At 47.7% G+C, this 16,336-nt stretch overlaps 2 protein-coding genes across 2 annotated transcripts; one reads left to right on the forward strand and one right to left on the reverse strand.

Annotated features, from left to right (window-relative positions):
- The first annotated feature begins 354 nt into the window (after positions 1-354).
- tmem39a (transmembrane protein 39A) lies at positions 355-11,001 on the forward strand. Its single transcript, XM_040204031.2, has 9 exons — positions 355-678; positions 4,891-5,104; positions 6,066-6,288; positions 6,661-6,744; positions 6,846-7,003; positions 7,115-7,481; positions 7,603-7,790; positions 7,903-8,023; positions 8,469-11,001. Exons 2-9 carry the CDS (start codon positions 4,992-4,994, stop codon positions 8,706-8,708), a joined length of 1,494 nt encoding a protein of 497 aa, XP_040059965.2. The 5' UTR covers positions 355-678; positions 4,891-4,991; the 3' UTR covers positions 8,709-11,001.
- A 214-nt stretch (positions 11,002-11,215) lies between these two features.
- On the reverse strand, positions 11,216-14,154 carry LOC120835264 (serine protease 23). Its single transcript, XM_040204046.2, has 2 exons — positions 13,680-14,154; positions 11,216-12,862 (listed from the first exon to the last, which is right to left on the reverse strand). The coding sequence occupies exons 1-2, from the start codon at positions 13,703-13,705 to the stop codon at positions 11,677-11,679; spliced, it is 1,212 nt and encodes a 403-aa protein (XP_040059980.2). The 5' UTR covers positions 13,706-14,154; the 3' UTR covers positions 11,216-11,676.
- Between the last annotated feature and the right edge of the window lie 2,182 nt (positions 14,155-16,336).

Consider the following 16,336-nt stretch of genomic DNA (forward strand, 5'->3'; position numbering starts at 1 on the left):
ACAAGTAGTAATATAACAACTGATGTTACTACTTCTATATCAAAAACTGATACTAGCATTATATTGGTATTACTACTACACCTACTACTACTATTACTATAAATACTACTGTTACAAATTGTTTTCAGCATTCAAACGCATTTTCTGAAGGAAATGCATTGTATAGTTATAATATAATACTTTGTACCTGGGTGAAAAGAAGAATTATAACATTGATTTGCATAATCGGAAATAAGATGGTCAAAATGCACCGATGAGAGTCAATAACAAGCAACACACGCATTGATACAAAGTGAAAGCAGCACAGCAGCAGCACTGACCGCACGAAGGCGCCTCGCTTTATTAACTGCGACTGAGCAGTCGCGTCGCCGGCTGATGACGTCGCACAGAGAGGAGGTTCGGGTTTGCCACGTCGGTCTCTGTGCAACGCGTTTTGTACTGTTGCTCCCGAGGACCGCGGCTAACTTTTACAGCCGTTTAGTGCGCGTTTAACCCGGAGAGGAAGCCGCCGCTCAGCATCGCCGTTGCCGGCGTAACTCGTCGCCTCGCCCGCGCAGCCGGGAACATTGACGCTGGGACGCGGGGGGAGAAAATGCTCGGCGCCGTCTGGACTCGTCCGCCTGGAAGCCACACGACTGACTGATGCATCCTCGTTCACTTCACCCCGCAGTGTGTTGTGTGAGTAACGACGGCTTCACGGAGCTTACGACGACCACAAAGGGGGAAGGGGGGAGAAACGCACTATGTGGCTTTAAATGTGCAGGCTAGCCGCTAGCCGCGGGCTAACGCGCTCACGTCTGGACGTCGCTGTTAAAAGTTTCGGCCGTGAGCACCGACGAGGCGGCGGCGGCGCGTGTCCGCAGGTCTCCTGCTCGCTGGAGCCACAACGTGGCCTCGTTTTAAACGAGATGTTCTCCCGCTTCTCGTCACCTTTTCAACCGCGGCAGGGGGGGGGGTATTGAGATAATCTGGCAGTTCTTGTTCTAGTGGAAGTAATACATGAAATGACTCCTGCAAGTACACGTCCTGCATGCAAACCCGTACCTGCAGATCGACACGAATGCTGCAGATGTTTTCAGGTCATCTAGACTGAATTCTGATTGGTTGAGTTCGATGATCTCGTGATAAAAGGCCTGTTTGCAGCTTTGTGAACATGCGTTTCACAGCTGATTCCAGAGGCTGTTGGTATCATTGGTCCATCGTAAGAAGTGGGATCACTTCACAGGTACAATATTTGTTGGAGTGGAAGTGTAAAGTAGCAGAAACTACACCTCTCATTTACAGACCACTCGCGTTCACTGATTGAGTGAAAGTTATTGGTTCCATTCCACTACTTTTTAATAGGACTCAATAGGTGTTTAAGGGAAAACTAAGACATGTTTTGCATTTCCACAAAATTGCGCCATCCAAAAGTACCATCCTGCACCCCCCCCCCCCCCCCCCCTTGTTAATTTCTCTACTTCGTAGTTCCTGTTTTCACTTTTGACCCCAGCTTGCGATGACTTTTTGTGACTTAACGGCTGCTTCCTGTTGAAGATTCATCTTTTATATCGGAGCTACCATCGTGTTTTTAAATAGGTATAAAGGAAATGTTGACTTACGGACGCTGGATGCGATCTGGCTGTGTTTTGGTCTTCGGAGGCTTTCGCTGACCAACTCGCAACTGTATTTGTATCTAAGCGTTTTCAAACCTGATTGTCAACAGTGCAGCGCGTTGGACGGGTCATCACGCCAGTGACGGACTGAAGCCTGCAGCCGCGGGGCTGCAGACAATCCATTGACTGAGGCCTCATTAGAGGTTGTGGGGATAATACGCTATACTGTGTGGCTGTGCTGCTGGCAGGGTAGTCAACTGCAGGTCACCAGGATCCAATTTCCTCCCAGTGTTTGGTCAGCCTTGGACAGATGACCGAGCTCTGTAACGAGGTTGAATTAGCATCTCAACAATAGTTATCGTCAGTTTTCAAATTCAACTGGATTGTTATAAATGATGAATAATCAATTAGCAAATAAATGATCTTCTCATTTAAATTACAATACCGGCTGGATATAACAAACAAATAAAGTGCAATTTACAATTGAGGTTTTTTTTAAACGTTTATCTTAAAATAAATTCATTTCATTCACTTCAATTTAGAAAAATATTTATTTTCAATTTAAATGGCCCTGCAGCTTTAACTTTAGTTCATTCATGTGTGAAGGGGTTTCCCCCCCAAAATCCACAATTCTATCGTGATTATAATATTTGCTCAAAAGATCAATCTGCATGTCATGGCTTTATATGTAGTTATTAAAACCTGCTTGTTTTGTGTCTCTTTCCCTTTCTGTTTACGTCATCGGTTTACCATTTTGATCATAAAATTTATATTATTTTCGTATAGATTTTTTCCTTTTTAACACCTAAACAGCCCACTGTAATTAACTAAAACAACAGAGCAGCAGTGTATTGACAAAACTTATGTACTCTTTGTTTTTGGGACAAGGAACTCTCAAAAACAAAGCTGGGGAAGAAGTAATAAATAGTTCATACACTTCTACATGCTTTGAGAATTAAAACTCTCTTCAGAGTAATACAAAGTGCGAGCTGAACGTAACCAGAAAGGTGGAAGAAAGACAAAAGACAAAAAGCATCGTCCCTGCCGGCCTAACTAGCAAACCTGAAATCGAGACGCCCCATTACGGCTGCGCAAATAAGGTGAGCTAACTGAAACGTGTGACATGTTTGGGCTGGCGGCTCCAAAAGTGGACAAAGGAGTGTTACAAGTGTGTTATCCAAAACTCACCAAAACATTGCATGCAGTAGTCCACCTTCTCTTCCCCTCGTGCCAGCTTTCTCTCCCTCACACACACACACTCTCTAAAGATGGTGCTTCACAGGAGAGCTCCTTCACAGGAGGCAGTGGAAATATTCTGTGTAAAGTGTCTGCTGATGTAGCTTAAAGGCCTTAAGAGATAGTTGGCTATTGTGGACCCCCCCCCCCCCCCCCCCCGCCTCCCCGTCCCCCTCGAGCACACCTGGGCTACGTCCACACGAATCAGACTACATTTCAGATGGAAACATTTGTCTTTAGTTCAGCATCCTCTGCATGAAGACGTCCATCCTAGCGAGTATCCCATAACTCTTCCCGTAGCTCGGGCATGAGGATGCTTGGTTACAGTAAATATGACGGCGTATTATAGTTTAATGATCGGAGTGTGTGCTTGAAAGGGGGTGGGAACTTTCCATGGGAAGTTACTATCCGCCAGCGTTGCCACATGATGATCTTTTATTTTTTTACAATAGTTTATTTTTGGGAAAGCATATAACAGGGAACTTGAATGTAGTTGAGAACAAGACTCTGCACGCCTCGCTCCGCCGGACCCCGGAGGCAGCTGGGTGGGAACATAAAACCTTGTGTGGTTTCTTACCGACGTTGACGTTACCGAGCATATTGTTCTGTGTTCCAGAGAAAACATACAAGCTTTTATGAATCACATTTACGTTTCCTGTTGCCTTGTTGTTCTGTCCCCTCGCTCCTATCTGCTGGAGGCGGATGTCCCCGTCATGCTGGAGCACATGTACGCTTTTATTTGTTAGTGAACAATAAATAGTTTTGCAGACGAAAATAATTTCTTTCGCGGGCCTTTCAGAACCTTCTGTCGATGACGTTTTTGGGAAGTGAAACCTCAAAGGAAAAGCCAAGTGTTTTCTCAAGAGTCCTTTCACATGCCATCATTTGCCAACGGTCACACCGTTAACTGCACCTTCAGAAGCTCTTCTGTAGAAACCGATTCCATGGCAGGAGATGTAGTTTGATGGAGCTCTGCTATCATTCAACTGAGGATTTAATATTCTCCACGTGCATTTTGAGTGTGAAACCTCTCCGGGTGAAATGCAAAACCGTTTTAACACCACACGCCTTCTAAATGACCAGACTTCTCACCACAAACGTTCAAGAAAAACTTGTTTGGTGTTATTCTTAAAGTCTTTGATGGCGAAACGGAAGGGGCTCTACCTAATTCCCTCAAAGCATTGACAACCTTTCTGCTGAAACGCCAAATACATCCGCTCATAGGTAACACAACAGCAACATTAAATGTCCCCTCTCAGGCCGCCGTGCACTGAACTGATGGCAGAGCGGCGCTGCGTGTGCTCGGCGTTTCCTGGGGAAAGCCCTAGCAGCTCTGAGCGCTGAAATTAACCACGCTGACACAGTTTGACGCAACTTCTGGTCCGAGCTGAGCCAAGCTGGCAGATGGTTCAATATTGACATCTTTAGGTGGCTGAGTAAACATAAATGTGTGTGTGTGTGTGTGTGTGTGTGGTTTCCAGGAAGGCCTGATTGCCCCAGAGATAATAGTTTCTGGAGCACTTTATGACATTGATGTAATGATGCCACTTAAAAACTAAACTAAACTTTTTCGTTCTTAAAGCTATTCAGACATTATAATTGGTATGTGAAAACCTAATAAAATACACTAAATACCAAATAAGTCTAATGAAACCCCACAACTAAAAGTAAAGGTAATCTCTTAACAGCTTTGTTCAATTCCCAAATCTTACGCTGGCGAAAACCCAGCTTGTGACATTCTTGTGATACGAACACAATATCGAGGTCAGGACAATAAGTTGACGTTTGTCTGTTGTTGTAGGGTGGATTTTGTTGCTAAATACACTTGATGGAGAAACCAGCAAAAAAGAAACGTTGTCTCTCCCAATAATAATTGAAGTAATCTTTTATATATTACTATTTTCCGTTTGTTGAGTAAATCCCTCGGGGCAGCCTGGTACTTTAATCGGACTCCAGGGTGGAGTCAACGTTGATCAGGCCTCAGGTTTGTGGGTTTGTGGGTTTTTATTTTGCTTTTCCTGTTCTGACGCGGCCTTGTCTTTGCTTTTTCCCCTCGCAGTGGCCCGGTCGTACATGGTGGCACGTTAAGGAGAAGGGGAGGAGTCCCGGCAGCAGTTGGTCGCCCGGCGGCATCCGTGGTTGCCACGGTAACTGGCGAACATGCCAGGAGGTCGCAGGGGCCCCAGCAGACAGCAGCTAAGTCGCTCTGCTCTGCCGTCGCTGCAGACGCTGGTCGGAGGCAACGTGGGCAATGGAACCGGCCTCAGGAGCAGGTGAGCGGCCAAACCAGTCAAACCGCTGCATCCTCGCGGGTTTGAGCCCTGTGGCTGGAAATAATCTTCACTTTCTTTGTAAATCCATTTGAAGCCCTTCATCCAAATTCAAATGTCCTCGCGGAAGGTTTCAATGCTATTTGTCGCTGAACAAATAGAAAGCATTTTGTTAATACGCGAGCCTCTTTTATGTGAAGATTAGCTTGTGAAAGCTTCAACTACAAATGTTCTACGTTGATGATTTAACCGTTATAAGTGTGATTAGTGATACCTTCTGTATATTAATTCTAGTTGCAGGTCTATTTCTAACACCTTTTCTGATAAACCACTAATTAAAAACAAATTCTTTGCAGCAGTTGGATACAAGTGCAACTCAGATAAAACTTTTAGCATTATTTAAGCGGCGCAAAGATGCATTTCGTGCAAATATATAAGTACAATTTAAGTGCTACAATTTGTTAGTCTTTAGTCGAGGTAGAGTCTGAAGAGGTGTGTCTTTAGTTTGCGGCGGAAGGTGTGAAGGCTCTCTGTGGTCCTGGTGTCTTCAGAGGGTCGTGATCTCGTCGAGTGTTTTGCTCTCAGTGATTGAGGGACGAGCAGTTTTGCAGATTCAAGTCTTTCCAATATCAGTGGAATGCAAAACAGGCCTGAGCTGATACCTTTGCGTGGTTTTTGTCAATTGGACACATGAAACGACAAAAACAACAACGTCTCCCAGTTAAGAAGCTGGATAGTATTAATCTATGAATTGTCCATAAAACTAGTTCCCACAACGACGGCTCAAATCCTCTTAAAGCTGAGCTGATTTTTTGTTATGTGTCGGACAAAAAGAGAGCGAGACTTCCTGATGCCTGTAGGTTCTTCTTACGCTCACGATTCGTAGCACGTACGGCGGTCGTGACGGCTCCCAAGCATCGCCCGCCTTGTCCGGTTGTATTCATGTGCGGGTGTCCTCTCTCAGGAGCAGTAACGCGGTGGGTCTGTCCGCGCCCCCCCTCTCGGCCCTCATCACTCCGGAGCCGGTCCGGCACTCGAGGATCCCCAAGCTCCCGTTGGACAGCGGCCTGCTGTTTGAGTTCCTGCTCTTCCTGTATTTGCTCGTGGCCTTGTTTGTCCAGTACATGAACATCTACAGGACGGTGTGGTGGTACCCGTACAGCCACCCCGCCGCCTCCACCTCGCTGGTAAGAACACACGACATCGGCCCTGATGTGGCAGGCGCCTTTAACAAAGGAAAAACCCCAAACGTGAAACTCTTCCTTAACAGTAACAAAAACTTTTTTTTATTTTAGAAAATGTGTAATCTGCAGTAGACACTGCAGAACTCACCAAGAAGTGTTGTGTTCTTTCTTTTTGTAATCTGAAGCCATTTTTGTGTGTGAAATCTGCTGTGGTTGAGACCCTTGGTTACTAAAAACTGATAACAAAGTATCTTTAAAAGTAAGAACCAACCGTGGTGTATTTTATGGTGCAGTTTCAGGTATAACTTATGTACAATTTATAAAATGCCCCATGGCTATATAACGGCAGCTTCTTTCTCCTCTCTATTTGAGCAGAACTTTCATCTGATGGACTACCACCTGGCTACCTTCATCACGGTCATGTTGGCCAGGAGGCTCGTTTGGACCATCGTTTCAGAGGTAAGCGCGTCTGCACACACGCAGTCAGCGGATCCATTTTAGGGCACATTCGCCCCACTGAGGTCACCGTGGCCGCTGTGACTGACTCTTGTCTCGCCCAGGTGTCTCAGAGCGGCGGCGGCGGGTCGCTGCTCCGCTACGTGGTTCTGATCGCTGCTCGGCTCAGCCTGCTGACCATGTGCGGCTGGGTTCTCTGCTGGACGCTGGTCAACCTCTGCAAGAACCACTCCGTGCTCAACCTCCTCTTCCTGGGATACCCGTGAGTGTTTGTGCACCCCGCCTGCCCACCTCATCCTGCCGTCATTTGAATCTAAAGCCGCTGCCCTGTCCTCTTGTCCTCCTTCGGCTCGCCGCCCTCCTTCTGTGCCAGATTTGGTGTGTACGTCCCGCTGTGCTGCTTCCACCAGGAGGGCGGCAAAAGCCAAACGGCGGCGACCGACTGCGATTACCCCGCCGACCAGCAGCAGCAGCAGCAGCTGCAGACCGACCTGGCTGAGAGCCCGTTCTTTCGGCCGCGTGACTTCCTCTTCCTGCTGCGAGAGAACCTCAGGGAGCAGTTTTCCGGCACGCCGCACATGCCGACGCACACCTGCCCGCCGCACCCCCACGCGCCGGAGTTGATTCGAGCAGAGGTGGAGGAGCTGAAGAGCGACTTCAACCGGCGGATAAAGGAGGTGCTGTTCAACTCGTTGTTCAGCGCCTACTACGTGGCCTTCCTGCCCCTCTGCTTCGTTAAGGTCGGTACCCGTTTACCCGGTGGAGCGTCGATGCTTTCCGGTGCAGAGTTCGTCACACTGTTGCCCCTCATGCTGCCTGTTGCCCTCGTTCATGTCGCGGTGCGTTCGTTTACGCCAACAGAGCACCCAGTACTATGACATGCGCTGGTCATGTGAGCATCTGATCATGGTGTGGATCAATGCGTTCGTCATGCTGATGAGTCAGCTGCTGCCCCCGAGCTACTGCGACCTGCTCCATCGCTCGGCTGCTCATCTGGGCCGCTGGCAGAAGCTGGAGCACGGCTCGTACAGCAACGCACCTCAGCATGTGTGAGTGGTGCTCTGTGCACACACTTCTACAGTCACGCACACGCAGGTTACACAATCACTAGTGCCAATGGTTTGCTGATGATTTGCGTTGTGGTGATGATTTGTGTTGCAGGTGGTCAGAAAGTACCGTCTGGCCTCAGGGGGTGCTGGTACGACACAGCCGATCTCTGTATAAGGCCATCGGACCGTATAACGTCGCTCTGCCCTCTGATGTTTCCCACGCAAGGTTTTATGTGAGTAAATGTTTTGTGACCTGTGGTCTGTTGACAAATGGAAGCTAAGTTTGTGTCCTCTGAGGCTCTGCCATTGCCGACGTGGCGCAACGCCTGAAAAATGTGACTACACGTTGTGCACCAACGGCGCCGCATGTGGTTGGTCAGCTTTGGGTTTTTTTATGGGGGGTAATTGAGGCCGCCAGCTGACAAGTAGAAAGAAAGGTGAAGAGGGAATCAGGAAAACCTAACCACTTAAACGTAGAAGGTGAAAAATCAAAATCGCCCGCCGGACAAAGGTTTGTAAAGTACAGGCTCTGTGACTGGACACCTCGGCTATGATTCCTGCACTCTATTACATTGCAGAAGTGCTCATTTTATTGTGTCCATCCCTGCATGTTTAAATGTCCATCTTTGGCCTTCTCGCTGGGCTTGTCTGATCCTGTCCCGTCTGTTGGTCTTCCAGTTCCTGTTCCACAAGCCATTGCGGATCCTGAACCTGCTGATCTGGATCGAGTCCAGCGTGGTTTTGTACCAGTTGTACTCTCTGCTGCGATCCGAGCGCTGGAACCACACTTTGTCTCTGGGCCTCATTCTCTTCTGCAACTACTATGTCCTTTTTAAACTGCTCCGAGACCGCATAGTGCTGGGCAAAGCCTACTCCTACCCTCTGGCCTCCGGCAGTCTGGGGCTCAAGTCGCAGTAAAGGCTCTGCACGGCGAGACCTCTACCCCGAACTCTGGACGCGGATGGGAGACGGACGGCGGTCTGCTGAAGGGTCGACTAGTGCTGCCGCCCGGAGGCCAAAGGACAGACCGTGAACTCGCGACCGTGTTTTGATACGGTTCTATTTTTATTGCAATGTTTATACATACCTATTTAAAAAATATTTTTATTTTGTACACTGTTTTCGAGTTACGCCGGGCATTATCACGCTGACGACATGGGCAAGTTGTTGCTAGGCGACAGGAAAGTCAGGGAATGCGAGGAGGTGACTCTCACCAAAGATATTTTAGGTGCAGGTGGCCAATCACAGCAAGGACGTGGCCTCTGAGAGCCAGCTTGGGTTCAGTGGAGATGTGCATGAGATCCACCGCGAGGCTCCTCTAGAACCAACTGGTGGCAGGCTCCCGCATCTTATGCACGTTTTCATTGGGGACTTTCAAAGCAGAAGTTAGACATTTTGGGGAAATAAGCTTATTGCTATACGAAGCCACAGCAGCGGAGGGTCAGCTTAACGTCTGCACAAAGATTATGAACGACGACAGCGCTGTGTTTGTCAAATAGTAAAGCATCTGCCTGCCAGCCACACTAAAACGCAAAACAACAAGTTGACTCTACTCGTTGATTTTTGTTTTATTTTAGTGGTTGCGTTGTTCTCCACCGGTCACTTTTGTTGCCGTGCTTCTGCTCAGTAACTGTTGGCTATCCGGAGAGCAGCAGCAGGTTGTATAAACGTACACCGGGGTCTCTGCTGAGAGAGGACTGAGCTACTAGTGGCATCGAGCGGGCTGCAGCTGTAACGTGGTGATGATTAAGGTCCACTTGGTGATGTCGGACACCACTTTGACTTGCGTCTGCCTTCAAAAGATGATTTATGTTCTTAAAAGACATCCCATCATTTTATTTGTTTTGTTTTGTTTTTTTTAAGTATTCTGATGCTGTCATTTTTTTTTTTTTATATTTTGATGCTTTAATGCTTAAACCGTACTGGTATCATGAACGGGCCACACGACATGAGGCCCGTCTCGTTGTGGATTGGGTGTAGATTACAGAACCCATGTGCAGGGTAGCGACAGTTGTTGGTACGTAACCCAAACCTTCTCCTGCTACGATGTCATCGCTCCCTGTTGACAGCAGAGGATGTTTTAATATTCAGCCTTTCCGTCGGTGATGAATACAGACTCCAGGGCTGGAGGGTAACGACTGGATGCGTCTCTTCATTACCAGTGTATGTATTCTCGGTTGCCAGGATGGTGTTACAAATGAGTTGCCTTGTATGTTGTTGCCTTTCTGTTAACTCACACCTGGCTAAAGCCATTTGAATCCCCTTTTATGGGCCTCCTCGCCTCTTACCGGCTCCGGCCTGCAGGGGGGGGGGGGCTACTTGGGGCTGTATTGAAGATTAGAGTATCACATTGCAATCAATAAAAGAAGGGGAAAAAACGATATTTCCTTTGCGGTTGTGAATTGGCTGCTTTGATGATGAGGGGGAGGAAACGGTTCTTGAGATGTCAATGTGTGCACATCTGGATCGCTCTGCTCTGAAGTGTGAGGACTCTTGATTAGACATCAGTTTCATAAATATGCCCATTATTTTGCTTTGTCTGCAAACTCTGCCCCTTAAATGAGCTCTGGTACTTCTCTCATTTCCACATGAATGTAGCAAATTGTTTAACTGAATGGCATGTGTTGTTGTTGTTTTTTTTTGTTAAGTTGATCGCTTAGGGGTCGTCACCATCACCGGTTTTTATTTTATTACTCTTTGTGGAGGTACTTCTATGTCACCTTGAATTCACCATTATCTCAATGACACCGAAAGATGATATTTTGACGTTCACTTACAACCCTGCTTTAATATCAGGTCTCACTTGATTGTTCAGACACATTCGACCTGCCTTCTCTGTTGGGGTGAAACCCAAATGATCACAGCCGACGAACAGGACGGAGATGTGAAAAGCTTTGAGGTTCATATTTTGAGCACTTTGCCGCGGTGGTCTACATGATCTTCCCCTCTCGCGTACGGGTGTTAATTAAAACTCATTCCGACGATGTCGGTCTGTGTCGTCTTCTAATTGGGTCACAAACTGTCTTATTGCATATGTGCCATATCCCAGGATGCATCTTCAGACTTATGGTTTGACCTGTTGAACGTGTCACTGCTGGAGAAGTCTTTGGAGCTGGTCCTCATATTTCAGCTTTTTACACGGTTCAGTTTGCCCCCAGCCTTTATAAACATACCTTTTGTCATCCAGAATAAAACAAATGGAGTTTAAGCATATATTGTTTGTGTGGAATATGTTGTCTGAGCAGACGATAAGAATTCTGACCAGTTGCTTAATTCTATGTATATGTATATTTCATTATACATCAATTCAGTTTGTTTTTTGTAAAAAGAGCTTGGGAAGACCTGTTATGCAAAATACTAGATACATGTAACGTCTTTTCTTTTCCACCAGATGGCGCTAAGCATTAAAGTACAACACAACAAAATGTGCGTCACAACAAGTAACCTGCTGTCATTTAATATCATTCTGAGTCAGGAGATACATGATAATTTGGAGAGAAACTTGTTAGCACCTTTGGTAGCCGACTTGTACATTCATACACACAAACAATCATTTCAGTAGAAAAAGGTCAATAGTTTCAACAGTTTGAAATCTTTAGTATTAGCACAAGGAAAAAGCTTGAATATATATAGTCTTGTTCAGTCCACGTTTTTATGTTTATAGAAATGCGTCTCGTGTTTTTATTTGCACTATTTATTGTATGACTACATGTTGCTTATATTGCCATGTGGGAAGGGAAGGAGGGGGGGGATCTAAACTACAGGAATGAGTTCATATCGTTCGGTCAGTGCTGCACACCATGGCGGGCAAACTCGTGGGTTCTCGCGCCCCCAGATACTCCGGAATGGAGCCTGAGGAAGCAGCGGGCCCCGGGGTTTCGACCCCTCACCCCTCCCGGCAGTCCACAAAGTTTCCTTTTATCCAGTAGCAGATCTGCGCGTACTTCAAAGGCGTGATTCTCACAGCCACGTTAAATTCCTGAGACGCCCCTTGTCGCTCCACCCACTGATGCCCGGAAAACACCCCGATCACCTTCCGCTCCCAGCGCTGGCGCTGGCCGTCCCACATGCGGGCGTAGATCCCTGACCCGCTGGCCCCGGGCTGAGCGTCACAGTGCTGGTACAGCAGGTCCGATGTCTCCTCGCCGGCCCGGCAGAAGCGGTACACCAGCTTGCCTGGGCGGTCGTTGTCGAATCCTGAGAAGTGGACCCGTCGCCCGGGCAGCCTCTGAGCCGGGGGGCTGACTCCCAGCCGCATGTGGCGCCGTTTGTGGCTTTTCTTGAGCTCCAGCAAAGCGTAGTCATAATCCATCCCAATGTCATTGGCATTCCCCTTAATCCATCCTTTAGGCACATGGGTGCGCTTGGCTCTGATCCACTGGAATTTCATCTCGTCGTCGGTTGGCGGGCCAAAAGGACCGGGGCCGCCGTCTACGCGGTTGGTGTAGTTGGTGAGCCCGTAAAAGGAGGAAGGCCGTGTGCCCCGTTGCTTGGGTTTCAGAAACCCAACCCGGAGCCTCTGGGCGCCTTTCACGTAGTTTTTACCATCGTGAACACAATGTGCAGCTGTGAGAACATGCCGGTCCCCCACCAACGTACCAGAACACCCAGTGGAAAGCTTGACAGCCACCGAAAACGGGTATTTCAACAGGAAGTCCTGACCAGCGATGCTGAAGCGCCCATCGTGGCCGAAGATCTGGCGCTTCCGCCTGGCGCGCGAGCGCTCGGCCTTCTCAGGCGAGGGTGCGGAGTAGGCCGCGCTGGTGTCGGGAGAGGGGTCGTAGCCGTAGATCCCAATGGCGGTCTCGGTGAGTTGACCGTCAGAGTGGAGCGTCTCGTAGGCCAGCAGACGCCGCAGGTCCCAGTAGCTCGGCCGAGGGGCCGCCTTGTGGCATTCTGGGTCACAGGGGGAGTTGACATCCAAGCGGGCCGGAGATAGGAAGTGAGGGACCGATCGGGCCTCAGTCTGCTGTGCGAGGACCACAGGGACTCGCTGGAGAACCCACTGGGGCCGGGAGGAGGAGGAGGAGAAAACGGGGGCCACAAGAAGAAGACACAGGAGGGGGGTGAACCTGTGGACGGACAAGAGGACTGATCAGGTGAAGCTGTGCACTAAATACCCCTTTCACCGAGGGACTCAAAATACGCAGAAGATGATGACGTCTGGGCCCAATTGACTGTTTGCATTAGAAACCTTCATTCCTTAACCCAGCATCATCGATGCATAACTGCAACCATGGGAGTTGAGGAGCTTTTTTTTTTTTTTTTTTTGCCCTGGAATTTGGCAGCTATAGAATTCAGCTGTTTTTATTTAACGCTGCAAAAATGACTTCCAGGGCAAAGATCGTGCCTTAGGATACGATGGAACATTCTTAAGGTGGCCTGGGGATTGGCCCAAAGCCTCCAAGAGCGGCTGAATGACATTTAGTTTAAGTGAAAATAGACTTTACGTAAATGGGTCAGAGAGCGACTGTGGGTGAGCACGGGCGCCCTCCAATCAGAGGGTTGGCGGTTCGATCCCAGGCCTGGCTAACCCGCATGTCGATGTGTCCTTGGGCAAGACACAACCCCAACATTGCTCCTGTGAATGTTAGTTACCGATGGGCAGGACTGTGTGTGAAAGGGTGAATGATGTCATGTAGTGTTAAAGCGCTTTGAGTGGTCAGAAGACTAGAAAAGCGCTGTACAAGTACAGTGCATTTAGGTGATCTCTGACTTAGTTTGTGGGATATGAGGCGACGACAGCCTCGTGGTGGTATATAATAATAATGGTTAACCGTAATATAAATCATGCATGGCATAAGACACTTGCGGCACCCTGCGTTGCAACAATGGTGAAAGTTGAGTATGATGTTGTGATACAAGTTCACGGTGCACTGAGCGACTTACCGGGGGAGGGCGGCCCGGGAGCGCATCGTTTGACTTCTGCAGGTGAGCCGGTGGTTGAACACTGGAACCACAGACCCGGGACCGGCAGAGCCCGCGAGGGGAGATCAACGGTAGAAGAAGAAAATAAAAAAAGAAGAGACGTCTCGACGCTTGTTTCAGCAGCTGACCACTTTATTTGATCCGCGTGTCAGAGTTTTCCAGAAGCAGCAGCCGGGTGCGCGGCGGAGGAGCTGGACCATCGTGCGCGGCGGCAGGAGGCGTTCTGCGGTCCGTCCGTCCGCGCGCGCCGTGTCTCACATCTGCCGGCGCGGATGTGCAGCGTGACGATGTCCGACCACGACGTGGTCACGTGACAAACCCCATCACTGCTGCCGGGTACCAAGTTAAAGATTAAAGAATTGTATTGCCTTACAGAGTCTGGCACTTTGTGACCTACTTCTGGCTTTGCATTAAGCGTTTGACCGGGGCTGCATCCAAAAATGATCATGTCAAAAAAGATTTAGTCCGATTGATTTCTCTCAAAAATAATGAAACTTTGCAAATAGATCCTGTGTTAATTCTGCAGAGAGGTTATAAGCCATTTATTAGAAATGCATTAGACTTATTGGTTGCAAGGTTGTCAGATTTCTTGGTGTATATCCTCTGATTGGTACTTATATATGGTATTTATAAAGGTTTGTTACCTAGTAATAACTTGTCTTTACTGCAGCCTTTTAAATTGTTGAAATGAATGGATTTAGTTTCAGGCGATCAGATAAGTTAAACGTTGCGTTTGAGGATACTTGTGATGAATTAATGATTATAAAAGTCTTTTTTTGCAACCTGGCCAACCTAAACATGCCCCTTTTTTAAAACAAATTTTTATTAATTGTTACATTAAGCTTTGTTGTAATGACAATAAACATCAAACTCTCTTCTAAAAACTGTGTAGCTACATGCTACATTAATTTTGCTTTCATGCTTTTATTACTTTAAAGTGTGGGAATAAGACAAACCGAGGGGCTGCTCAGAGTTTACAGCGCCTTGTGCTTTGTTATTGACAGCTGGGCGGAGGCGAGTGCATTTCCACATCTGAGGCTTGTGGTTTGTGTTGCAGAGACAAATTGAGACGTCGTCCATACTGTGACCTGCTGGTCACAGAACGCTAACCGCATGCATTCGTTGGATCAGATTCCCTCCTTCTACAGCATCCACAGATGCCTTCAAACACCTTTATTAAACAATTATGTTGCATGCGCACATCAATGCTCTGTCTAAACAAACTCACACTGTTGATTCACCCTCACGCCTCACGGCATTGATCAGAAAAGGCCCTTCACTTGTGAGATTTCACAAACAAAATCCTCACTCATTTCCTGCCACTCGACTGATTATTCCCACTGAAATATGACATTAACACTCCAGGGCAACCTCGCTGCTATTGGAACTGGAATTAGTTCAGTGAGCGGCTCTGACGCCAACGTTTTGGCCACTTTGCCCACCCACGCTGGAATTGTGCAAGTAGTTGGTATAATGTGAAATGTAATGACTTCATTTGGCTCGACTGCCACCAGAAAGACAGAGAGAGAGAGAGAGAGAACAAGATGGGCGGGGGTGTCCAGTGGGGACTCGTGCATGGCTGAACACTTGGTCAACCTCCACCAATCTCCCTTTGGCTAATGGGATGTTTTCATATGCAGACTTTTGTCCTTCTGAAGCATGTGCAGAATTTATGTTTCAGCTCTTTACTGAAATATATAATATTCTTGGAAAAACGTCTATTTGCTTTCAGATGGAAATAAATGAGTAGAGCAAAATATATATATCTGCATGTTGAATTTGTATAGTTGGTGCCACTTAAATAAAACCACCCAGCAGCATGTTTAAAGAGCTCGCTGAACAACAATATTTCAAGACGTTGCCTTTTGTCGTGACTGAAGTCGCCAGGCTGACTGCTACGGATCTTTGGCTGATTATTTACTGTTCAGATGTGTTCTTATCTCACTGTCCACAATAAAAGCGAAGACAAAGTGGAACTGTTTCTTCAAAGTGATTCGCATCCTGTTCAAGGTCTCCTGCAAATGATTAAGCGTAGCACCTTTGCCAGCGCACTGGGTGGACCTGCTGGCTTCTCACGCGCTGCACCCCACCCGTCCCACAACACCGTTACAATCACACACACACACACGCACACAACCACACACACACACACACACACACACCTCGCTCTCTGCCAGCGCCTCATCCGCTCAGTCCCTATATCCCCAAAGCTAGAAGCTCGAATGAATAAGCAACAATAAATGTCCCTGTGCATGATAACAAGTCAACAAACGCCTGCGTGCTAATAAGAGAGACGTCTCTGTTTTGTTTGGAGTTGTTATGAAAGGGTCTGTCTGTTTTGCTGTGTTCGCTGTTGTCAAGGAGACTCACATTCCCTGGAGTGCTGTTCATGTTAATGTCTCTTGATTCTTCCCACTCTCCTCTCGCTTCTGACACAATCAAGCAAGTGTGGACGGCCTCACGTGTTTGAGTCCCCTCCCTTTATGTCCCTCAGTCCGTCCGTCTCCCTGTCTCTGTTCTTTCTCTGTAATTTCCCCGTCTCTGTGCCTCTCACTTGTTCGGATCGTCTCTCCGATCCTGGACCTCTTCTCGCGCTCGTCCTTAGAGGCCATGAAACA

Source organism: Gasterosteus aculeatus, chromosome 12 (assembly GCF_964276395.1).
Source record: "Gasterosteus aculeatus chromosome 12, fGasAcu3.hap1.1, whole genome shotgun sequence".
Taxonomy (NCBI): Eukaryota; Metazoa; Chordata; class Actinopteri; order Perciformes; family Gasterosteidae; genus Gasterosteus; species Gasterosteus aculeatus.